At 47.2% G+C, this 26,496-nt stretch overlaps 1 protein-coding gene across 4 annotated transcripts in view; it reads left to right on the forward strand.

Annotated features, from left to right (window-relative positions):
- Positions 1-26,496, forward strand: part of RCOR3 (REST corepressor 3) — a 320,065-nt gene that overhangs the window by 161,691 nt on the left and 131,878 nt on the right. For all 4 annotated transcript variants that reach the window (XM_078649728.1, XM_078649725.1, XM_078649727.1 and 1 more), the window contains one exon: positions 468-546. In XM_078649728.1, the coding sequence (XP_078505854.1) occupies positions 468-546 (79 nt within the window). The remainder of the gene's footprint in view (positions 1-467; positions 547-26,496) is intronic.

A 26,496-nucleotide genomic window follows, 5' to 3' on the forward strand; every position in this document is an offset into this window, starting at 1 on the left:
TCCGCACGTTTTGAACCTAGAGTTGGTCTTCATAAGGATATAGTCACATTTTTAAATATATAGTGCCCTTTAATTTTATTCTTATTGTTTTTTTTTTAAATCCCTACATTCTAATAATTCTCAGCAAAAATTTGAAACAACCCTCTGCCAGATTAAAAAATGTTTTAGAAGCTTTTCTAATGTTGCGGATGTTGTGGGTGAGGTGTATGGTAGCTTTACTTCACAACACCATGGATCTTTAGGTACGTCAAAAGAATGATGGTGGGAGATGCAATTGCACCATCACTGAGGTTTACAGCATGTTGGCAATTTTAAGGTGAAATTGTTAGTTTTGTGCATAATAGGGGAATTCCACTCCTGAGGGGGCATGTTTCATGTTAAGAGTTAATAGCTGTTAACTTTTGATATCTGTAAATTTGGGAAAGAAACATATATGGCATATTAAAATCTGTTGTGTTTGCATTCAGTGACGAGGATGTGGAGGAACCCATTCCTAAAGATACCAATGATAGTGATTATGAACCTAAGAAGGAAACCAAAAAAGAGGTAACTTCTTACATTAGCATGGATGTTTCTAGTCATTATTACCTTCTAATTGATTGCTGTTAAGAGTTATAGATTTTCATATGCTTATCCTGTATGGATGTATGACGTTACAACGCATACTTTTACCACGCATACCTTTACAACGCGGTTTTTACATCGCATACCATTACAACGCATAGCGCTTTTGGGTGTTGGATAGTGAATAGTTTAATTTACTATTCCAACTCCAGTCCCCGTGGACACTAGGGAAGGTTATTGGATAGTAAATTAACCTATTCCCTATGCTAGAGCGCCCCCCAGCGCAATGCGTTGTAATGGTTTGCGTTGTACTGACCGCGTTGTAATGGTAGTGCGTGGTAAAAGTTTCGTTGTAAAGGTTGTTTACCATCCTGTATAGATTGCTGCTACGCATAAAGCTTTTAAAGTCAGTGTTACGTGGCTGAGTAGGAAAGTGGATCCTTGTTTCATGTTTGACCCTATTATACTTCACCTTTGCACCCTTTTACACTGCACCAGTGCTCCGCTCTACACCTGCCTGCACAGAGTGGATCATGGTATAGGGTGACACCTAGAGGCCAGTGTTTGTGGAGCAATTGGACTACATTGCACACCATCTTCTTTCACCTGTTTTGGAGCTCTATTTCCAACCATATGTGTCCGTAGAATCCATCAGTTACCACAGAGAAAGTGAGATGCAGGAGTTCTGGTGGTAGTTGGAAGATCCCCTGCATTACAAAGTCAACTGGAGCTCTTTCAGAACATATGTCCAGCATCATGGGATCTCATTCTTATTCGGAAGCTACCATTTCCATTGTTCTTTAATAATTCACTGAATACACCCAAAAAGTGCCTACATGCTTTAGATGCGAAAAGGACCCTTAGTTATTACATTGACAAAGTGAAGAACTTCCATTTAAAATCCCAACTGTCACTAGCTAATGCTCTTTCAAAAGAAGGTCACAAAGTGGCTTCGATTGTTAGATGGACTATAAGTTATAAAGAAATTGCACATGAGAAGGCTAATGCATAACTTCTAAACTAGCTTTTCTTGGTGAGTATTCCACTGGCAGAAACAAGTGTCATTACTGCCTTGGCACTGATGGAAAAGGTCACACAAGCAGGAAAGGTAGTGTTGAAGAAGCTCTTCAAATTATGCCCACAGTTGATGGTAGCCTCCGTCCGCCTCCAAGTTATTTACTTAAAAATTTATTTAAAAGTGTATATGAATATTGTGGGTGTAGTTCTCCAGACTTCGTAACATCCATATGTTTAGGTTTTGCAAAATAGTGTGCATTGTATTGTTACTGAAGATTCCCATCCTGGCATCTGGGAATATACTTGAAAACATATGAAACTATATAACTTACCAGTTCTGGAGAACTCAACATAGAGGTTGGTCACGTATGTTTTTCTGTCAACAGATTAGTTCTGCCCAGCAAGGAATCCTCAAACACTTTTAAAATAAACCTAAGAACGTTCCAGATAAATATGCTTTTATAGCGGCAACAGTTGTTGTCCATCATTTATGTTTTAAAAAGAGCTGTGTTAGTATGTTAGTAAAATATCTAAAAACCTATTAAGAAACTATAAAAGGCTTTCTAAAGATATATGTCAATATTACTGGCCAAAACTAATTTGCACCCCCCTTTTTAAAAGAGAAAAGCTAAAGAGAAATGTTCCCAGAGACAACAAAGCTTAAAAGAGAAAAACTACTGTCACCTTAAGGGGACCTCAGCTATCCTGTAATGCAGCACAATGGTTGTCCCTCAGTTCCTTTTTTCTGCTCTCTATCGCAGAACATGGGATTGTGTTGTGTTTATTTTTTATAGAAAATGTGTCTGGAACCAATAATTCGTCCGCCAGGAGACCGTCATGAGTAGTATTAAGCGCTTAATAGTCGCTTTGTCACACAGGATCCAGGAGTACTTTTAGAAATACACACATGCTGAAATATTTCTGTACAAATGTAAATATTTCTTTAAAAATCGTCAGAATCCAAATGAATGTAAATTGTAAACAGTTCTCTAATAAGGGTATGATCTTTAACTTTATACACAGCTCTCTCCGTTGTTCCCATGTGAAACAGGATTGGAGGCAGAGTCTGCGTCGTAAGATATTGTATGCTGCAGTGAGGGCTTCAAAATAGATTGAAGGACTTTCATTTTTCTCTAATAACACCTCATTGTATTCCTGTTTCTCTCACTGCAAAACATTATGTGAAATTATTTTAGTTTGCCATTCACAAAAGGCCAACAACTGAAACTGTAAATAAAACTGAGGGACTGTCACTGTGCTACATGTTACTTGCCAGAGAGATGGAGGTGCATGGGTACCCTCAAAGTAATTTGACAAGTTTTCCTCTGATACCTGCATTACCTTTGGGTAGGTCTTCCTTGTTGTGTCTTGTGCCCCTTGGATCCACATCAGGTTCAGCACCGACCCGTCGGTGCCGCCTTTGCCCTTTCACCATCTCCTGTGGCGGACCCAATCAGATGCCAAGGATACTGGCTCCATTTGCACTGCATATATAGACTATAATGCTATCAGATTCTGAACTGAAACTGCCAACACCTCCACCGAAGTTAAGCCTGGCAGACAACATCTTGGCATTCCCTCTAACTTTGCTACCTTGCCCTTACCACTGACAGGGCCAACACTTTATATCATTTATTTGAAATGGATTCTGAACCGTACAGCTATGATGACTGGGATAATTTTATTCCGCAGTATAATGAGTGTTTAACAGAAACCTCGATATCCAGAGAAGTGGGGTAAGTAATGTTAGAAAAGCTGTGGTCCCTATGAGAGCATGAATAACATGGAGTATCCAATGTGATGAAATCAAAACCGCATTTTCAAATATAGCGATTCAGTAATGAATAAAATTACAACAAACAAGTACTCAATGGGGTGTATACGAAAGCATGAAGTGAAATAAGTGAAGATAAGTGCAGACACAAAGATGTGATACACGTGATTCAGAAGTATAATGCGTGTATCACAGTTACATTAGCAAAGATGCAGCACATAAAATAAAAAAATACCAATACAAACTGGGTATGTATATATTCTTGATGACGTTTCAATCCTTTAGAATGGTAGGTTCGTCATCAGGAAAAGCTTAATGTAAGTCTGACTATTTGCAGATCAAACAGAAGAATGTCTGTTAATGAGTATCTCTTGCTAGTGGAGGGCGGCGCAGTGTAATCTGGTATGATTCTCAAAAGACGGGGATGTATACGGGATTATAGTATTGAGAAATTTTCCAAGGGGTCTAGTAGTTTAAAGAGCCAATCATAAGAATATACCTGAAACAATGTTAAGCGTGCTGGGTGCAGGAGCCATCCAGCTATTTATTGACAACCTCTGATATTTCAGTAGCGCTCCCACTGGTCAGAAATGCTCCGGCATGAGCACTTGTGGGATCCAGAGATTGAGATGATGCCGCTGGCATGCGCAATTCCAGGGTTACCTAGCTCAGTGGAGAAGATCTTCACTAGGGCTCTCCACCTGGATGAGTTCCTCAGATTTCTCTGGAGACATGCAGGCATCTTTAATGGCCATGCCTTTTGACGGATCTTGCCTTGTCGGACATAAAGTGAACTCAGCCTTGGAACGTTTAAAGAGAGCATAACCAAATGACAGTTCTAAGGCCGGTCTGCTCCCACACGGCAATTCCACTATCAATTTCAAACAGTTTTTGTGACTATGGTAGAATTTCTTTCTGTGTGTCAACGCTAGACGCTCTCCTCCAGAACACCAGACGTTTCAGCCCTTTCGTGACTGACGTAGGGGTTCCCAAAGACCACAAGGCCAGCAGGGACAATGTGCAGATCAATCCCCAGCACCTCGAGCAGCTGCAAATGCTAATCCGCTTTAACGTGTTCTTTATCACACACAGCCACCCTGCCAGAGGCAGGATTAAATAGTTCCACCAGGGGTGGCAGGTCATCACGATGGGCATGTGGGTCCTCCAAATTGTTCGCTGGGAATAAGACCTTTCCTTCATTTCGATCCCGTCGCACCTTCAAAAGCCTTCAGCCCAGGTGACGGAGGACCATCTGTCTGTCTTACGGCAGGAAGTGCAGGCTCTTTTGGCCAAAGGGACGATAGAGAGCTTTCCGGCCTCAGAAGTAAGACCTGGGAGTTTCTCCTGCTACTTCCTTGTGCTGAAAAATGACAGAGGCCTTCGGCCTGTTTTAGATCTTTGCCTCTCAACACCTGCCTGCAGAAGGACACATTTAAGATGCTCACTCCAGCCCAGGTCCTGTCTGCCCTTGAGACTGGATGGTGGTTTTGGACCTGCAGGACGCTTACTTTCACATCCCCATCCTGCAAGCCCAAAGGGGCTTTTGCCGTTCACAGTTAGCCAGCTGCATTTTCAGTTTGCAGTACTCCCATTTGAGCTCAACAGCACTCCTCGGGTGTTCACAAAAGTGATTGTAGCGGTCGCAGCACATCTACAGAGTTTGAGGGTATCAGAATTCCCCTTCCCGCTGACTGCCTACTGAAGCTCAACCACCTCCAGATGATGGCAACCTCCTAACATCATTGGGGTACACTGTCAAAGAGCGAGCCAAAGTCGCATCTGACTCCTTTGCAGAGGCTCCTCTTCATTGGAACCAGTCTGGATACGGTACTGTTTTGTGCCTTTCCCCATGAACAGAAAGTCCAGGAATTTCGAGTTATGATCCTGATGTTTCAACCACTGTCCTGGTTCTCAATGCAGATGTCTTTGAGGCTGCTGGGATTGGTGGCCTCCTGCATCGCATGTCAGATGGCACATGAGACTCTGCATTGGGACCTGAAATTTCAGTGACTACAACATCAGGCAAATCTGTTGGATATTATCCAGATATCAGAGGAAACTGCAAAAGGCCGACAGTGATGACTACCGGATCGCAAACACCTCTCCTTACCCCAGCCAGGCCTTATGGTGGTCACGAATAAATCACTATTGGGCTGTGGAAGGCCATCTGGGAGAGGTGGGAATCAGAAGCCTCTTGTCTCTGTTAGAGACTCAGCTCCACTCAGACTCCGCTCCACATCAACTTGTTGGAGTTGAGGGTGATTTGCTTTGCGCTGAAGGCCTTTATGCTCTACATCAAAGGACAGCTGGTGCAAGTACTCCCGGACAACTCTTGGGTACCATGTGGTACTGCAACATGCTGGGCGCAGTATGGTCCGAGCCCCTCGCCTCTGGAAGTGGCTGGACGTCAATGGAATTTCTCGGGTTGTGTACCACAAGCCATGATATTTAAATGCCAAAGCGGACAAACTCAGCCTCAGACTACTAGTGGATCATAAACTGCAGTTACTACTGGAGGTGGCACAGGCCATCTACCATCAATAGGGCGATACCTGGCTTGATCTTTTTGCCACTGCTTAGAACATGCAATATCAGGACTTCTGCGGGCTTGAGTTTCAAAAGCATATCTCACTCAGACACTTTCTATCTATATGGGACCTCAGTCCTTTCTGCCTCTACACTCCTGCCCAAGTTCTGAAAAAGATCAGAAATGACCAGGCCCAAGGCATCCAGGTGGCATCATATTGGGCCAGGAGAGTGTAGTACCTGGAACTCCTGGGCCTTCGTATCTATCCTCTTGTCAAGCTAGTTTCAGGGGTGACTTCTATCGCAGCAGCAGGGCAGGGTGTGCACACTTTGCATCTCCAAGTTAAAAGATTGAGCGGCGGTGGTTGACCTCCTTCGTCCTACATCCCAAGTCGCTGATGTCATCTTGGGGGCAATGTGTCCCTCCACTGAATCGGTATATGCCAACCGTTGGAGCAAATTTGTAGATTGCTGTAGCACCCACCACACTGACCGTTTACAGGGAAAATTGTCTGAAGTTATATTGTTTTGTTCTGTCCCTAGCTCTGTAAGGACTTGCCTTGGGTACTGTTAAGGGCTACTTATTGGTTTTTACGTCATTGCTGTGGTTGCCTGATCAGCCTTCGTTATTTAAATCACCAGTTCTGATGCAGGTTTTGAAGGGTTTCCAACATTTGATTCCCCAAAACCCTTTGTGATGCCCCAATGGGACTTGAAAGTAGTCCTCGCATTCTTGATGTGCACCCAATTTGAGCTGTTGCCCATTTATCACTTGAGGCTTCTGACCTTAAAGACAGTCTTTTTCATTGCTATAACATCAGCTAGATGTGTGAATGAACATCAGGTGCTCTGTGTAAATCCACCTTACACCATCCTCAGCCCTCATAAGTTGGTTTTGACAACTCAAACTTCCTTTTTACTCCATGACGGTCAGGCCATCACCCTTTCTGGCATTGTTTGCGTCGCCTCATCCCTCTATAGATGAAGAGAGACTCCATTGTTTGGATTCTAAAAGTGCATTGAGTTTCTATATCGATTGTACCAAGGAACATTGAGTGGATGATCAGCTCTTTGTAGCATTTCCCAGAACAAAGAATCATAAAGCATTGCAAAAACGGAACATGTACTGGCGAAGAAGCAGTCTCCAGAAGGTTTCTGGGCTGATTCCATCAGGACCAAGCAATATCGAATACGTATGGATTTTCCTAGGACATTTAGTCAGCACAATCGATTAGGTGATATTAGTACACATCAAAAAATGTTAGCAAATTCACTTTTCATGGTGTACTGTTCATTCGATGATAGAAATCAAATACGGGAGAATATGGAAAGCATAAAATTATATATTTTCTAATTCTATATGACCCAAGGAAACCTTTGGTGCAAGCCAGACCTCACTTTCCCTGACTTACTTGCCAGTAGAACACTCTGAACGTGACATTTATCAAAGTATTAGCATTTCATTTTTGAAAATATTATAATTACCATCAATCTTCCCCGCTTAGTAACAAATCCCTGACTGTTGAGTCTCTCTATGGTAAAGTATAGGGAAACGTAAAAAAGTTTATGAAACTAAAAAAAATAGTAAAAATATTTTGATGGTAAATATTTATTTAAAACATTGTAAACTTTTATCAAGGAAAATGTACTTTCTGTGGCCTCTCCCTAAACATTAGGGGCAACGGTTGAAACTACCTTGAAAGTCTTCCCTTTTTGGACAGCAAAGAAGACCGGGATTTAAGAAACGTTCACAGATCCAGTTATGAAGCCTAAACTGCTGAAATTTTTCTTATTAATACTGACTAGAATAAATAACACAAGGCTAGACCCTTGTGTCCTTCACCTCTAATACCAATAGATAGGATACTTAGAAGACGGGTTAGTGATGCTGCACTGTTCCCTACACCCTTGACCGAGTTACCCACTTTCATATATTGTTTTTTTAGGCAAATTGTGATTGGGAATACATATATTGTTATATTAAATGTATTCTCGCCACAAATTACATTTTGAATGGAAGAAGCGTAATTGTACTCTAGACAACCTTACTGCTCTATACTCTAGACAACCTTACTGCTCTTCAAATCCTGGTAGAAAAATATGTTACAGTTCGTAGAGGAGGTGTATATGGGGCTTTCATTGACTTCTCTACGGCTTTTGATAAGGTGGACAGATCTCTGCTGTGGAGTAAGTTAATTAAATTAGAGATGCCCCCTAGCTTATTAAAGTTAGTTATTGCACTGCACACAGACACCTGGTGCAGAGTATTAATGGGTGTTGAGAGAGGACTATCCAGGGTTATACCCACAAATAATGGACTTAAACAGGGCTGCCTACTGGCTCCCCTGTTGTTCTCGTTATATATTGCTGACCTCCCTAAGGCTCTATTATCATCTAGTAATGGTATTGCACCTGTTTTGGGGAGATCTCCAATAGCGTGCTTAATGTACGCAGATGATATTTTAATTTTGGACCTTACCCCAAAAGGTTTGAATGGCCGCTTACAAGCTCTGTTCTCCTACGCTGAGGCTCATTTTCTAAAAATAAATATTTTAAAAAGCAAAATAATGTGCTTTCGGGGAAGGAGAAAATCCAAATATGAAAATTATTACTGGTCCGTTGGGGCTGAAAGACTAGAAGTAGTCAAATCCTATCCCTTTCTCGGAAAGATAGTCACGAGTAATTTAAATGAAAAAACCCACACTGAGAACAATAGCAGGAAAGCTCTTGCTCAAGGGAAGAGTCTTATCTCTCTTTACAAGGCGACAGGTAGAAGGCACTTTTCCATATTGCTCGAGGTTTTTCGAGCAAAAATCCCCGCATCCCTAATCTACGGACTAGAAATAGTAGATATGGCATGCTGGAATTTTTTGGACTCTACCGAAGGAAAAATATTACGCAACTTAGCTTCTGTAAATACTGCAAATTCTACGTCTTCGTTAAGACAAGAATTCGGTCTGCGTAGCTCTTGGGCACAGGCAGCTGCGAGTGTGGTGCGTTGGGTTTTTAATATAGCTGGAGGAATGCCTGGCACACTGAGGTACCTAATAAAAAATGAGCTGTTGGGTTCCTTTAATGTTTATTCTTCAATTGTAAGGAATTTCCGACAGGCTGTTACATTATTACAGCTAGATGAACAAGGCCTTTTTTCATTATCTACAGCACAATTAAAGTTATCCTTAAAGTCTGCCTCTTGGGAGTTGAGTTTTAGAGTAGATAGTGGGACAAGTAAAGCAAAGAGATGAATGTTCCCTACTGGTAAATTTTGTGAAATAAAAAAACCCCAGCCATACTTATGCTGGAATCTCCCTCATGGAGTTAGGCGATTTACACTTTTGTTAAGGTATAATTTACTTCCTCTGAACTGTCTTTTGTCCAAATGGTATGGTGGTTCAGATATCTGTGATTTTTAGGTCTCGTGACCTATCAATGCGCATGCGCATTGAGAGAAGCGAGACTATAGGGCTTTAAACAAAGTTTAACTAACTGTGGCGATTTGGTGCTGTGCCCGTGCGCTTTTAGGTCAATGCGCAAGCGCATAGACCTAAAATGCGCGTGCACAGCATCAAATCGCCAGCCATCTCTTGCCCAGCTTGGTGCCGCTCCACCCCCTGCCGGATCAAAGGCTTTCACGGCCGGCCGGCCGTGCTTTCAGTTTCACAGCCGCTTGGCCGGCCGTGTCTCCTTATTTGACTTGTTTTGCTTGTTTAACTATCTAATTCCACTTTTATATTTGTATCCAGGCCTGTTTTCTGTCCCATCCTGAGCCTGTATCACAGTCGACAACATAGACGAGAGATCATGCCGCCGACACCACAATTCTTAATTTAAAACCACAGTTTCCAAATTAAAACTGGCAGCAGAATTCGGAAATGTTGCTTTCCCTTTAAAGCCACGCCCACCAGCTCTTTCCTCGCCTGACCCTCACACTCCCAAGACAACAAACAGCAAGTTGTGTGTCTGAAGCCGAGCGTGGGCTGCCTCCTCCCGCTGCGCGCTGCTGATTCAGCACGCGCTCACCGCCGCGCGAGAGGCCATCTTCAGTCTCGGCAACAACGCTCGCTATGTCATCTTCCAGTTTCCGCAGCAATGTAGCGCAACTTGTAGAGATTGCATAAACTGCTCGACACTATTTTGTTCTGTGATGTTGAGATCACTCACACTGACACATAGACCTTGGTCTACTCTTAGTCGATCAGCCTATAATCCACTTTACAGCAACACATCGCCCATAACAAGGATGCTCCGCCAGCAGCTCTTCCCCTCCCCACTCTCTCTCCCAGCACACCTCCCCCCGCTCCGCCCCTTGCTCTCCGCCCCCTGCCTCCCCAGCCGCCAGCACTCCACACTGACACAGCCTGCCGAGAGCAGCTCTTCACGCTCCGCCCTCTCCCCACTCTCTCTCCCCTCATGAGGCTCTTCCCGCTCCGCCCCCTCCCCACTCTCTCTCCCAGCACACCTCCCCCTCCAGCATACAGCACAGAATTCAGGCATCAGCAGGACATGCGGAAAATTTCCCAGATTCTTATAGCGCAACTTGTAGAGATTGCATAAACTGCTCGGTAAATAAAGAAAGTTACACACTATTTTGTTCTGTGATGTTGAGATCACTCACACTGACACATAGACCTTGGTCTACTCTTAGTCGATCAGCCTATAATCCACTTTACAGCAACACATTGCCCATAACAAGGTTGCTCCGCCAGCAGCTCTTCCCGCTCCGCCCCTTGCTCTCCGCCACCTGCCTCCCCAGCCGCCAGCACCTCCCCTCATCCGTTCCCCAGCAGCATCTGTTCCCCAGCCTGCCGAGAGCAGCTCTTCCCGCTCTGCCCTCTCCCCACTCTCTCTCCCCGCCCACTCCCTTTCCCTCACTTCCCTCTCACTCTCTCCTCACTCCTCTCTCCTCTCTCACCCTCTCCCTCCCTCTCTCCTCTCTCCTCTCCCCCTCTCTCTCCTCTCTCCCTCTCTTTACCTTCCCTCTGCTCTAATTTTTCTCCCTCTCCCCATCTCCCCCTCTGCCTGCTCTCCTCTCTCCCTCCCTCCCCCCTCTGTCCTTCGCTCTCGTCCTCCCCCTCTCTTCTAAACCCTCCCTCTCTCCCTCTCCCCTCTCTCCCTTTCCCTCTCTCCCTTTCCCTCTCTCCCTTTACCTCACTTCCCTCTCCCTCTCTCCCTTTCCCTCTCTTACCTCTCGTCTCTCCCCATCTCTCTCTCTCTCTCCTCTCTCCCCCCCTCTCTCTCCCCTCCGTCCTTCGCTCTCGTCTCCCCCCCCTCTATTTGCTAAAATAATCACAAATCTAAAAACAAAATTAATACTTTTATTTAGAAGGGAAAAAACGTAACAAAAAAAAAAACCTTTTCCACACCAAAAACTCAAAACTATCCTATGGCGAGACCTATTGCATTTCCAATGCTTGTTGTAATTCTAATTCTCAGGATATGTACCATGTTATTTTTGTTTGTCCAGTCCTTATGGCATATAGACGCAAATGGTTAAGACATATGTGCCTTCAATTGAGTATTTTTACTGCTTTGGATTTTATTGAAGCAATGCTTAATCCTCCGAACGAAATGTTTTGTTTTAAACTGTTTCATTTCTTTAAATGCTTCTTAACATTATATTGATATTTTTATTTCTCTTCTTTCTTTTTTTAAAGACATCTTGTTGTTTTTTATTGAATTATTATGTGGACCTCAATTGAGTTCCGTTACCATAAATAAACAAACTTGAAACTTACTCTGGAATACGTTATTAACCAATTGTAATTGCATATCGAAAATTCTAATAAAGATTTACTTTAAAAAAACACAAAAAAATCTCAACAGGCATATGCAAGATAAATTAGAAGGAGAAAAAAGAAAACATGCCACTGCCTAGATGTATACTTGCAACAAAAATAAAATGTAAATACTGAAGCGGGTAGTCGTGTTACAGTGATATTTTATTTAGTGCATTGTTGTTTTTAAAATTACAACCTGGCTGCCATGTTTAGAAGCACAGTTGCAGCCATCTCAGAATGATAATCTCAAAATGGTTACTTGTGGACAGTACCATTCCAAAAGTGCTGCCGGGTTTAGAAGTAGAAACAAAGCAGGTGTAGGAAATGAGCATCACGCAAGGGTCCCAGTTGTTCCTTTAGGGGTGCTGCAATATGTGACTCTGGGCAATAGCTTGCTTAATCTCCACTACGGCCCCTCGCGGCGGGATGCCTGGCTTTCACCTTGTGGATACCCTGCCGGGGTATCTCACAGGGGAATACCAGGACGGGTTCCCTAAGCAAGCGCCTTGATACCTTCGGGTGATACGTGCGCTATATAAGTCGCAATACATTTACATTTACATTTACATCAAATAAAAGAAATTAAATAGGGACCTATAAAAAGAGGAATTAAAAACTAGAGGACTGGCTTGTCAGACGTGGCACTGAAAGATACTCATTTTCTTGCAGAGGTGTATGTATGATCCAACAGAATGCCTTCTCTGACAGAGCAGTAGAGACAGTGATTGAATTGGACTAATCCAATGAGCCATGCAGTATACAGTCTCAAACCTTTGCCTACCATGGTAAATAATACAGTTCCAAGTAACAAAATACCAGTCTGCAACATGGTGTAGAAACAGCCCATTGAGTTTAACATATACTTTTTGTAATAATTGAGTCAGGCCTACATTCTTTCACAACTTTTCATAACAGAAAGACGTACAGCATCTGAGATAACTTTTTCCAATGAACCAATCAGGCCTATAGCCTTTAACAGCGACCTCTGTCCCTGCTCGCTGGCAGGTCGCTCCCCACGCTGCTGCACGGCTCTGCCTGCATTGTTTTTGCATAATCTTGTATTTTTCCCCTGTGCCTAACTTGCTTTCTTGCCCAGACTTGTTTTTATTCCTCTGTGCCTGTACTTGCTTTCTTGCCCAGATTTGTTTTTATTCCTCTGTGCCGGATGTATGACGTTACAATGCATACTTTTACAACGCCTACCTTTACATCGCAAGTTTTACAACGCATACCATTACAACGCATAATGCTTTTGGGCGCTGGTTAGTGAATAGTTTAATTTACTATTCCAACTCCAGTCCCCGTGGACACTAGGGAAGGTTATTGGATAGTAAATTAACCTATTCCCTATCCTAGAGCGCCCCCAAGCGCTATGCGTTGTAATAGTTTGCGTTGTAAAAGTTGCATCATAATGGTAGTGCGTTGTAAAAGTTTCGTTGTAAAGGATGTTTCCCCTCTGTGCCTGTACTTGCTTTCTTGCCCAGCCTTGTTTTTCCTTCCTGTGCCCAGTTCCCCCGCGGGCCCCTGCCCATTTTATCCCGCTACTGCGTCCCTGCGGCCCCGCCCCCCAGCAATCCCATTCGCTGCCCTGCTCCTCCCTCCCACATCCCCTCATTGGAGGCCGCGCACCGGGCGTGCAGCGGGCACGCGCAGTGGGCACGCCGCTGGCGCACCGAAGGTGCACCTAAGGCAAGCATGTCTGCGCCCGCCCGTGCCCAGTGCCAGGACCCCTGGATCCCGCGAACGCCACGACGTCCGACACCACTACGATGCCAGAACCCTCCACGCACTCAACACCGGATGATCACACACCTGCTTCCTGGCCACCCCGAAGCGCACCCACGGATCTTTCACCTGCCGGAACTGCAGCTTCACAAGCATCCACCCCACCATGCTGCCGACCAGGAAAGAACCCAACCACCTCAGATGCATCCTTCTCAACACCTGCTCAGCCCGCAAATACGCCGTTGAACTCTGGGACCTACTCGACTCAACCTCCCGAGACATCGCCTTCCTGACGGAGACCTGGCTGAACCCGGCATAGCCATAGCCGTCCCGCAAGGCTACAAGATCACCCGCAGGGACCGCATCAACGGAGCAGGAGGAGGAATTGCCATCGTCCACAGGAACACTCTCTGAGTCTTGACCAACACCGACGACACCCTCAGCACCGCTGAACACCTGCACTTCCAGATCCACGCCGACCCCAACACCACCCTCGGAGGAACCCTCATCTACAGACCCCCGGACACCCGACCACAGTTCAGCGACTCAATCGCCGACTTCGTCAGCACACACGCCCTAGATTCCACAGGGTACATCCTTCTCGGGGACCTGAACTTCCACCTCGAGAACGACGACGACACCAACTCCACCACCCTGATCGACAACCTAGCCAACCTCGGACTCAGACAACTTGTCACAACACCCACCCAATCCGCCGGTCACACGCTTGACACCATTTTCTTCGCAAGCCCCCACGTCTCCTTCAACCACACCACCGAACTCCACTGGACCGACCATCGCTGCATCCACTTCACCTTCAAGAAACCCACCACGCACCACCGCATCCAACAGATGCCTAGCCGCTGCTGGAGCAAAGTCACGAAGACCAGCTAACCACCTCCCTCGCCCAGAGCTCACCCACCGACCCCAACACCGCCGCCCGCAGCCTCAGACAGTGGATCAACGACTGCGCCAACACCCTTGCCCCGATCAAGAAAGGCTCCAACAGTCACACCAACAAGAAAGCCAGCTGGTTCACTGAAGACCTCCGGGCCTCCAAGCAAACCTGCTGAAAGCTGGAGAAAATCTGGCTCCGTGAACGAACACCGGACAGCCACGCAGCCCACAAGAACGCCGCCCGCAACCAACATCACCTCATCAGATCCGTCAAAAGGGCCTCCTTCAAAGACGGCCTAGACAACAACGCGCACAACAGCTCTTCAACATCGTGAAGGAACTCTCCAACCCCAGCTCCAACAATGACATCCCACCCTCGCAAGACCTCTGCGACTCGCTGGCCACCAACTTCCACCGCAAGATCGCAGACATCCACAAAAGCTTCAACGCCACGACCACCCCGACAACCACTGAGACCTCCGCCCCCACGACCACCATCCGCACCAACCGCCTGCTCTCCTGGGCCAACATCAACGACGACGACACCATCTAGATCATGAACACCATCCACTCCGGATCTCCGTCAGACCCATGCCCACACCACATCTTCAACAAAGCCAGCACAGCCATCGCACCCCATCTCCGGAAAGTCATGAACACCTCCTTCGAGACAGCAACCTTCCCGGAGAGCTGGAAGCACGCCAAGATCAACTCCTTACTCAAGAAACCCAAGGCGGACTCCAAGGACCTCAAAAACTTCCGGCCCATCTCTCTGCTCCCGTTCCTGGCAAAGGTCATCGAGAAGACCGTCAAACAACTGACCCGCTACCTCGAAGAGAACAATATCCTGGACCCTTCCCAGTCTGGGTTCTGCAGCAACCACAGCACCGAGACTGCATTCATCGCCGCCACCGATGACATCAAGTCCCTGCTGGACAACGGAGAAACGGCGGCCCTCATCCTCCTGGACCTGTCAGCCGCCTTCGACACGGTCTGCCACCACACACTACGAACCCGCCTCCACAACGCCGGGATCCAAGAGAAGGCCCTGGACTAGACCATCTCCTTCCTCTCCGGCAGAACACAGAGCGTCCGCCTTCCCCCCCTTCCACTCCGAAGCCACCAAGGTCATCTGCGGCATACCCTAAGGCTCATCCCTCAGCCGAACTCTGTTTAACATCTACATGGCACTGCTCGCCCACATCGCCCGTTGGCACAACCTCAACGTCATCCCCTACGCCGATGACACCCAGCTGATCCTCTCCCTCACCAAGAACCCCCACACCGCCAAAACCAACCTTCGCGAAGGAATGAAGGCCATCGCTGAATGGATGAGGAACAGCCGACTGAAGCTGAACTCGGACAAGAAGGAGGTCCTCATCCTCGGATCCACCCCTTCGGCCTGGGACGACTCCTTGTGGCCGACCGCACTGGGAACCGCCCCAACACCCACCGACCACGCCCGCAACCTAGGGGTCATCCTCGACTCCACCCTCTCTATGACTAAACAGGTCAACGCCTTCTCCTCCTCCTGCTTCAACCCCCTCCGAATGCTCCGCAGGATCTACAAGTGGATCCCCACTGAAACGAGAAGTTCAGTCACCCAGGCCCTCGTCAGCAGCAGGTTGGACTACGGAAACGCCCTCTACGCAGGACCTCGGCCAAACTCCTGAGACGGCTCCAACGCACCCAGGACGCCTCTGCACACCTGATCCTCGACATCCCTCGCCGCAGCCACATCACACCCCACCTTAGAGATCTGCACTGGCTCCCGGTCAACAAGAGGATAACCTTCAAGCTCCTCCCCCATGCACACAAGGCACTCCACAACACCGGACCAAAGTACCTCAACAGACGACTCAGCTTCTACACCACCACCACCCGCCAGCTCCGCTCCGCCCACCTCGCCACAGTCCCCCGCTTCTAAAGAGCGACCTCCGGCGGCAGATCGTTCTCCCACCTCGCCGCCAAGACCTGGAACACCTTCCACATCCACCTATGGCAGACCTGCTGACCTTCAGACAACTCCTCAAGACCTGTCTTTTCGAGCAGTAGCAGCATCCCCCACCCCAGCGCCTTGAGACCCTCACGGTGAGTAGTGCGCTTTACAAATGATATGATTGATTGATTGATTGAACATTGGTTTATCCCCATTATTACCAACTCTGATCTGTTATATTGAGCATAAGCTTTCCCACAAGGCGATCATCAGGCATACAGTCATAAAATTATACATAAATAACATTTCAGTTGCCAAAACTCTACAACCCCATCTAAAACAGGTTAACATGGATTATCACAGTGCAAATCCTCTAACACAAAAATCCAAGATGACAACTCTTCAGGAGGTCATACCACACTTCAATAAAGTTGATTATATGTCAGCCATAGATATCAAGTATGCTTATGTTCAGCTCCACATCATCAAACAACACGAAAGGCTCCTGAGGTTTGTAACAAAGTACACTATCAGTTCAAATTCCTTCCCTTTGGCATAAAAACAGAGACAAGGGTGTTCACAAAATGCCTAGTCACAGTGGCAGCACACCTAAGAAGAAAGGGAAAGCATGTGTTCCTTTATCTGGACGACTGACTTGTCAAGGCAGGGTCATTTGAGAGATGCCAGGAGAAAGTAAGAATCACACTTGAAACCCTGCAAAATCTAAGGTTCTCCATTAATCTAGAAAAGTCAGCACCAGCACCATAGTAAGAAAAGACCTTTCTGGAAGCATTGCTAAACTCCAATCAACCATGAGTGTTTCCCATTTGGAAGAGGATCGACGCACTAACAGATCAGATTGGCTTTTACCAGAAGGGGCACGCTCTGACAATGAGGACAATGGGGAAGCTTTTGGGGTTGATGGCTTCCTGCTTTTCCCTCATCCCAAATTCAAGGCTTCACATGAGACCAGTGCATGAATCGCTACTGAAACAGTGTTCACAAACAACAGGGAGTTGGGAAGATCTAGTGGTTGTAACAGACAAAGTACACAAAAAACTACAATGCTGTAGCATTCCAAACATCACGATGAGCAGTCCTTTTCAAAACCCAACTACCTCGGTCACAATCACAACGGATGTCTCAAACTCATACTGGGGAGCCCACATGAAGAAGTTAAGGATCAGGGACGTATGGATCCCACAGAATGCAATGAAGCACATAAACATACTGGAACTCTTCCTACACAGAAGGCCTTTCAGATATAGATAATTGGGAAAATCGTGCAGATGTAGACCCAAAACATGGCAACCATGTTCTACCTCCTTCATCCATTCCATTCACTCACTCATTAATTCCCCAACAACCAAGGAGAGACAGGATGCCAAAAAATGTTGACCCAAGCTGAATTTAACCCTGTTTAGTGAAACCCTCACTGACCTCTATCTTGGTCACTTGGCCTAAGCCAGCGGTAAATAGGCAGGTGTTCAGATGCCATAGACTGGCTCATGACAACTTTTATTTCCTTACACTGAATCCTGCTCCAGAGAGTCTGGTGGTCCAAGCTTCCACCAGCAAAATGAACACCAGTTCATTCCTTTCGACCCCTCCGGACAGGACGTCGAAGAGTATTGAGCGTTTTGCAAATAAATGATATGGCAATGTTTTCCACCGGACACCAGAGCCCTCTGATCTCCATCTCCACAATCCAGCAGTGGCGCATCTATCTGATAAAGACTTCTAGCCGCAGATTCCTTACCTTAGAATATTCCCCAGGCCTCAGAATGGATCCAGAAAATCTTGAGAAGTACCTCTGGACATTAGTAAATAGTGCTGAACGGCTCTGAGTCGACATCCTCATCCACGCCATAAGTGGCATGCGCGAAGCCTATGTAGGCGCCACCCCAGCGCGTTGTCCTCAGTCCCTTTCTTTCTGTGCCATCGGCGGGGATTCGGAATAGCTACCTAAGTAATTTGTTCACCAAATGTTGGATGTTGTATCAATCTTTTTGATCCTTTTTGCTCTTAGTGTGCCTTAGGGATGTCCCAAAAAAAAAACTGTCGGTTGTACGCCTTGTGGAGCCTGTCACAGGCAAATGACCATGATGGACCACGCCCACCTGGTTTAAGTGTGGTGTCTGGAGCCTGATCACTACTCCAGGGCCTGCCCGAACTTCCATACAATGAACCCCAAAGCGATCCCGTAGCATGCGATGAAGCTCTTGGCCACTCAACATTGGACAACTTTCCACCACTCCAGATTCTGTGTGTGTGGAAGGTGACAGACCCTGCTCTCTGAGTCATTACCTTCAGTCATTGTTGAGGTCAAAGTCCCACAAGAAGTCGTCGAAGCATTCTTTAGCTTTGCTACACATGTCCTAGTCATCGGACAAAGCGCAGGAACAACACCACGAGTCTGGGCCCTGCTCCCACACTTCCCCTTGCAGAGTCTGAGCCCGCTCTGCGCTTCCCTGAATTTCTTTGAGCTGTAGCGACCCCCGCCAAACACAAGGAGTTCTATGAGGCCATGCATCTCCTCTTTGAGAAGCTGAGCCCCTCTGGCCGCGTTTGGGCCCCACTGGTTCGGTGGGTGCCCCAACTGGGTTTCTGGCAGTTGATTCGCCCTCTGCACCAGTTGGGCCCTTCGAATAGGTTACTGTATCTGAACGGAGTCCGGTCACGAAACCACAACCTTCCCCCCTGGTTCAGTCCAGTGGTGCCACATACAAAGCTGTATCTGTGTTGTCCGACGTTGACTCCAGCGCTGACCGCACCAAGACCGAGACAGTGCCTCCTATGAAGAGTTTGACTGGGGTTGATCTGAAGATCCTTATGGCTTCCCTGACCCCTTTGAAGGCCACAACTGGTAAGAGAGCCTGGCTTATGCCAGTGATCTGGACACCTCACCAGAAACTGGGCTGGTCTCTCCTCCTAGTGTGGCTACAGAGGAAGCTCCAGTATATAGAGCATCAGATAAGGTTCCTTACAAATTACTGGCCAATCGTAGCCACATTTAGTCATCCCAACAGCCACTTAACACCTCCTGAGCAATCCACCATAGCCCAGAATGGTGTCCCCAGTTAGAGAAGAATGGAGCATGGGCTCTTCTCAAAAGATGGTGAACTGTGTGGCAGTGCCCTCCATTAAAATAATAAGTGCCTTGGCAAACTTGGGGCGCATTGTTTTCTAAATTTGACCAAACATCTGACCTTCACTTAATTCATTCCCGGACACCAAAAAGAAGAAGCCAAGGTCATTGTCTGTTAAGGGGGATATACTTTGCCTACAGTGATGGAATTTCTTTAACGCAAGTTTCCACTAACCCATAGGAGCAACCATTGTCCAGTGTCCTGGACGTCTGCAGCACACTCCTTTCCTCCCAGAGGTACAGGGGTGCATCATGAGTGACCTTTTTAGGAAAGTGTGTGAATGGAGTTTTGGGAAAGTGCCCCTTTTTGATGTGGTCACCCAGCCTTTTGCCATGTATCCGATGCAATTTTGATACAACTGTACAATTGTTCTCCAATTGGCAATACCGTTAGTATACCTTGTAAGTCCCTAGTAAATGGTGCCCCTGGTACCTAGTGCATGAAGTCCTAAATAGGGTCCCTAAGGGCTGCAGCATATATTGTACAACCCAAAGAGACCCCTCAGCACCAACATGCAAACTGCCATTGCATGCTGCGTGCTAAGTTGTTGAGAAATGTGGAGACACAACACCTCCTGTGTGCCATGCCTGCAGACACTGCATGCAGTATAGTTGTCACCCCTACAGCTGTCCTCTACATCCCTAAGGAAGATTGCAATATACTACATGTGAGGACATATCTGTATGAGCAGATATGCTCCTGTGATATCTAAGTCGGTTCTTGGATATTACAAGTGAACAGGGAGGCTATTTTAAGAACATGTGCTGGACACTGGTGTTTACGAGTTCCCCAGATACATGATGGCTTCACTGAAACTAGGGATGCTTGGTATCAAACATCTCGTATTAATAAACCCACACTGATTCCAATGATAGATTTATAAATACATGCACCCGGAGGGCCCCTTAGAGGTGCCCCCTGAAAACCTATTGACTACTAGCGTGCTAGTTACTAGTGTAGACTGGCCTGCCACCCCAGACAGGTTTCTGACCCCCCTGCAGGTGAGTGCCTGCGCTCTCTGAGGGCAGAAACATTGCCTGCTCCAGTCGAAGGTGTTGTCACTCTTCCAAGCAGGATGGATAAGTGTTCAGCATATCAAGGCAGGAGGCCTCCAAAGTTTTGCCGGCTTAGATATGCGACCCAAGGCTCCCCAGACCGGTGAAATGCCGCCCCTTGACCTGGCCCCATTTGGCACCAGGACAGGTGAAAAGTTAGCTAGTCAGGAGGCGTGTCACCCTCTCGGGCTAGTGCCACCCCTAAAGTGGGCTTCCTGACGTGGATCTTAGTTTTGGCTGAGGTAGGCTTTCTGGGTCAAGGTTATGCCCACTTTCCACTGGAGGGGGTCATATAGAGGGTGTAGACAACCTAAAGGTAAGTAGCCATTTGGCTACTACCTGTCACTCCCTGTAGCGCACCTAAATTAAGTATTTAGGTAGCACCCCTAACACCTGGAACTCAAATTTGATGGATCCAGAAGAGAAGGACACGAGAACCGCAGGAAAAAGGGAGAACTGAAGACTGCTGTGGACCTTTGCCGCCAAACCCTGCCTGCAGCACTAAGTCTTGACATTTGTAACCCATTGGCTCGTCCTGCAGCTCAACTCCTGCCAAGAACTCCGATGGACTTCCACCACTTCGTAAATTACCAACAAATCTCCCTTGGAGTGGAGGAGCTACATCCCTGTAGTCCGCAGGCACTGAAATTGAAAGTCCGGTCAACCGAGTTGCCGCTCCCCAGCCAGCCTGACGCAGCAGCTACTAAGGAAGAGAACCCTGTTCTCCTGAAGGTCAGATCTGTCCCTCCACCAAGTGAGAGGACACCATGGTCAACCGGAGCCGCACAGGCCCAGTTCCTGGTGTACTGGACCCCTTGCAACAAGCAAAGACCGTCCAGTCGGGACTCCCAACAACTCAAGTGACGTCAGCACTGCAGAGATCCACTTCAAGTGGGCCAGCTGTCCTGATTTTTGCATCCTCAACTGCGCAACCGACGACCACAAGGGCCCAGGACAAAACAGAGTCCAGCCAATTGTTCTACTCTGCACCCAAGTGCCCCAGCCCGGGTACCGATGAATCAGCTGTGCCCCTTTGTCCCAAGGACCTTTGTGACCCGAGACCTCCGTTGGGAGCTCCCAAACGTTTCCTCAAGTCCCTCTGTGCAGCTTGTTTCTTGGTGGCCCCCCTTCCTTTTAGTGGAGTAGCGCTCACAGCTACCAACACAACCATCACCTCTGTATCCGGATGCCCCAGGGCAGGTAACGAGTAACTGCTGGTAGTACTTTGGACCTTGGCCCCCTGCGACCCTAAGAACTGAAGGAGACCCCCAGAAGCAGACTTTTTTTTTTTTGGAAACATTTTTATTGTTTTTTCCACATAGAAAAGTACATAACAGGCATGTCACCATCAAGAAGTGTCCCCACGCCCCCCACCCCACATCCCCTCCATGTCCGTCAGATTGCAATGTCCCATCATCATATTTCAAATGTTCTTTCACATTAATATAGCCCACCTTTCTACCCATCATCGCAGTTCCGTACAGCCCATCCTCCCACAACAAGTCAGTATACACATTCTTGGACCCCCTCATAGACCTCCGTCTAAACCGTGATAGTGTCTCCATTTACTCCACACTCTACGGAATTTCTTCAGATATCCTCTCGCTGTATAGGTGACCCTTTCAGCCGCCATGTACATGTCTAGACCACTCCTCCACTCCTCCAGCTGGGGTGTATCAGATGCCCCCCATTTCCTAGCCAAATCTCTTTTGGCCACCACTAAGGCTAACACTAGGAAGATTAGCAGCGGGGCGGGCCAGGTCTACATCATTGGTCATGCCCAGGAGGATGAGCTTCGGGTCTAGTGGTATGTCTATCTCCAGTATTTCACTCAGTTCAGTGGTGATCGCGACCCAATACGTCTGAATATTTGGGCAGGTCCATATTATGTGGAGGAAACTCCCGCTATCATGTCTGCATTGAAGGCAGCTAGGATCGGAGGTTCTCCCCATTCTATGGAGCCGTATTCTATCATAGTATACCCTGTGTAGGACCTTGAACTGGATCAGGCGTAAGCGCGATTTGATTGCCACCTCCCTAGGGTGCATCAGAACCACCCCCCAGTCTACATCATCCATCTCCCCTATTTCTTGTTCCCACGTAGCTCGAAGACCCTCCAGTTTATCCGGTTTATTATTCATGATCGTCTTGTAGGTCAGGGATACGGCCTTTTCAGGGATCCTTTCCTGCAGTAAGCGGCCCTCTAGCGGGGCATATTCAGGGAGCGGCTCTTGTAGCGCAACTTCTGCCCGCCACGCATGCCTCAGTTGTATGTATTTAAAAAACTGGGAGCGGTGTAATCCAAATTCAGCCTGTAAGGAGGTAAAGGGTTTTAATTCTCCATTTTTGGCTACATCCCCCAGAGTTGAAACGCCGATGGCATCCCATCCCTGGAACCCCTTCAGCTTGCCGATTTCTTTGAGCCATGAGCATTCCCACAGCGGGGTCTGCTTCGTAGGTCTATGGGCCCACCCAGTGATACTCGAGACTCTGTTCCACGCCCTGAGCGTGATTTTGGTAGCTGGGAGTAATCTGTCCTGACCCTTCCCACCATATATGTAGTGGAGGCATGAACGTGTACCCATGGTGTACCTTTCTAGGGCATATGTGGGGTGTGTGGCGGGTGCGTGTATCCGGTCATTAATGGGGGTTAAGTGCTCTGCCCAGTAGTAAGCCTCAAGATCTGGAAGGGAAATCCCTCCGTCATATTGGTGGCGCTGCAATGTTGTTAGCGCCACTCTAGGGTGTTTCCCCAGCCATAAGTAGGACCGGAGCTCTGCCTGTATGTCCCGAAAAATCTTAGGTGACACCAGGAAATATTCATTTTGAAAGGCGTAGAGGAATTTTGGGAGGGAGACCATTTTGAACATGGCCGCCCTTCCAAGTATTGTCAAGGGAAGCGTTTGCCATCTACAGGCATCAAGTTTGAAGTCGCGTGTAACACGGTTAACATTTCGTTCATACGAGACGGCGCTGTCAGTTGTGACAAATATCCCTAAATACTGAAATCCGTCAATTGTCGTCTGTAGCCTTTGTGGTAATTGGGGCCAGTCGCTACGTCCTCGGGGGTCATAGAGCGTTGATTTATGCCAGTTGATCTGGTATCCTAACCTAGCGCCATATCTTGCCAATTCGTCGAACAGCGCCGGTACCGTGCTTTTCGGTCTCGTGATGTATAGCAAAACATCATCGGCGTATAGCGATAGTTTCTCCTCCTGTACGTCCGCCTGCCCCATCCGGAACCCCGTGATCCTCTCGTTTTGTCTTACCGCACAGGCCATCACCTCGATAGTCAAGGCAAAGAGCAGGGGCGATAGGGAGCACCCTTGTCGAGTTCCCCGCTGGATGGGAAAGGCCCGTGACATTGTCCCGTTAACCCTCACTCTGGCACTAGGGCCTGCGTAAAGTATACTAATTTTGCGCCCCCAGAAGCAGACTTTTAATACCTGTATGCTATCAATGCTTTTTTCCCATAGGAAAACATTGTGCATAAAGGCGCATTTAAGTAACTGTTTAACTTGCCTGCAAAATTCAATATTTAAAAAAGTACTTACTTGCTATTGAGGTTCTTGGTATCAAAATGTATATAAATGACTTATTTTTCTAAATTGGTCTTAGATTTTTTTCTTGAGTGTGTCTCAGTTATTGCCTCTGTGTGTGTCAACAAATTCTTAGCACTACTCTCTGATACGCCTAACTGCTCGCCCACACTACCACAAAAGAAAGCCTTTAGGATATCATTTGTGACTCTGCAAACTAATCTGGGTTTGCCTGGACTCTTTACACAGTGTACTTAATTTTAGTCCACTATGGAAAGAGCCAGCTTTCTGCAGGAGTGTTTCAGGATATTAAGACAGATGCTGAAACAACTTGCTTGCCAGGAACTTTACAGTCTTGTGAAGTTAGAAGGAGAATTCACTAGTCATTTCATGAAGCAAACTCATAACAGCAGCACTACACTTACTACGAGAGATCCCGCTAATCACACTAGCGTGTTCTTTGAAGAGAAGGCACCTAAACCTGAAGAGAAGAGTTTGCGAAGAAACCCCGACTCCTCATTGCTGGCGGCTAGCTGCATGTAGCACACTTCATCAAAAAGCACAAGCACTGTTTATTCCAGATTCTTCCTAGTGAAGAAGTCTGGAGACCCACTCTAAACATTAAGCAACTAAAAAGTATCTGAAAATGCTATCTTCAGGACAGTGACTCTGCAGGACATAATGGCTCTGTTACAAGAGGGAAAATTCATGACATCATTAGATCTCCAAGACTGATATTTTCACACACCAAAATAAATGTCTTTCTGAGGCTAGCTGCCACCATTGAAAATTCTTATACTAGGACCTTTTGTCAACATCCAAGTTAGGGTTACTGGGCCTCAACCATGGTGGTTGGGGCCGTTTACTACTGGGGTCCGTCCGGCTTTGGCAATGCAAACCGGGCCACAACACTTGACTCTCAGAGAATTAGTCTCTTTACATCAGCCGGAGAAGAATGCATTGGCTCGTCGCTGGACTTGAAGGCATGTCTGACAGCAGTTTCAGCCCTCATGGTGGGAATCCTTTCCTTCCAGTCAATGGTGCTGCAGTGAGGTTCTAGAATTCAGCTAAGGCAAAGTTGACACATTTTCTATCTTCCATGGGGCGTTTGCTAGAGCAGGGGCCCTGGTGGATCAAGGCGTGCACGCTCAGTTTCAAGGACGGGCATGGAGGTTGGGAGACTCCGGTTCTGGTAGGTCGGCTCCGGACACACTCCTTCTGCAACCTGCTCCTTCTGTACTGCTCTTCTTTTGAAATCAGCTGTTGAGTTTCTCCTCCTACCACTGGACAATGAACTCCCTTCTCTCCTCTCCACACACTTTCAGGCTACAAAGTCTCAGGCAGTTGCCTCAGCTTTTCCCGCAAATGTGCAGATTTCTGACAACATCCAATTGATTCTTCTAGACTGGCCATTATTGATATTTTTGATCCCAACCCAGGATCACTGCAGCTCTTTGAGTATGCTGCAAAATCTCCTTGTCCTTTCTTAGTGAAGAAGCTTGGAACTGGAACATAGCGGAAAGTTTGGGATCTACTTGTGTACATAGCTTCTGGATAAGGATGTAGACCACTGTTTACAATTCAGGAACTGGTTTTGTGGAGTTTCTTTTCATAACTGTGTTGGCTTTCTACAGTGCAGACTATTGTTTGTGTAAGGTGACCGCTGTCACAGAAGGTAGCGATGATGCTAGCTCCAGGTATGAGTACTGTTAGACCTGTCTGGATTTTTTGCGTAGTCCCTCCTCATTATCCTTTATTTTGTCCCCTTTTTGCCCCTCATACCCTTAATATTTTAGTGTCTACTACTTTTTATAGGTGTTGGTCAAGGGGATAGGTGTTCTTTTTCCCCCCATAATCTTTTACCTCAGGCCCAGAGGCCTGTTCTGACAGGGAAAGTTGGAGCCACAAAATGGTGGCTACCAACTGCCCTAACTGCCAAGTCCAGAACTCACCCATAGACCAGCATAGGGCATTCCAGAACCTTCTGGTCCATTCTGGACCACTGAAGGGCAGCCTATAAAAGGCGGAATGCGGGGCAGCCATTTTGTCTACCTGAGAGTGACTGCTGGAGGACTGGCTGTAGCTAAGGGTGGGAAGAGGTTAGACATAGGGTGGACCTCCTAGACTGGGAAGCTGCCTTATTGATCCACCCCACTACTCCCCTTTTGGTTACCTGTCCTGGCCCCGCTGTTGAAGGTTACAGGAGACCCTGGGCGCCTAGCTTGCCCCTTTTCTAAATCCAGTAGGGGAAGAATTCAGGAGAAGGAGACTGCAGCCCTGCGGAGCGCAGTCCTCTGCCCAGTTGGAGAGACTTGTGAAAAGTGTGCCCCTTATCCTCAGCCTCTGCCCAGAGACTGGTAATTGCTCCAGACTGTCCCCTAGTTCATAATCCCATGGAGCGTCATCTCTCACCTGCTGTGGTGGAGCGCCACTGAGGAGAGCAGCGGGCGCTGAAGGAGCAGAGGCCAGGAGAAAACGGGCTGTTCCGCCCCCCCCCCCCGATCCAGCGTGGGGAGCGGCGCCGCTTTAGACCT

This window comes from Lissotriton helveticus, chromosome 6 (genome assembly GCF_964261635.1).
Source record: "Lissotriton helveticus chromosome 6, aLisHel1.1, whole genome shotgun sequence".
Classification (NCBI taxonomy): Eukaryota; Metazoa; Chordata; class Amphibia; order Caudata; family Salamandridae; genus Lissotriton; species Lissotriton helveticus.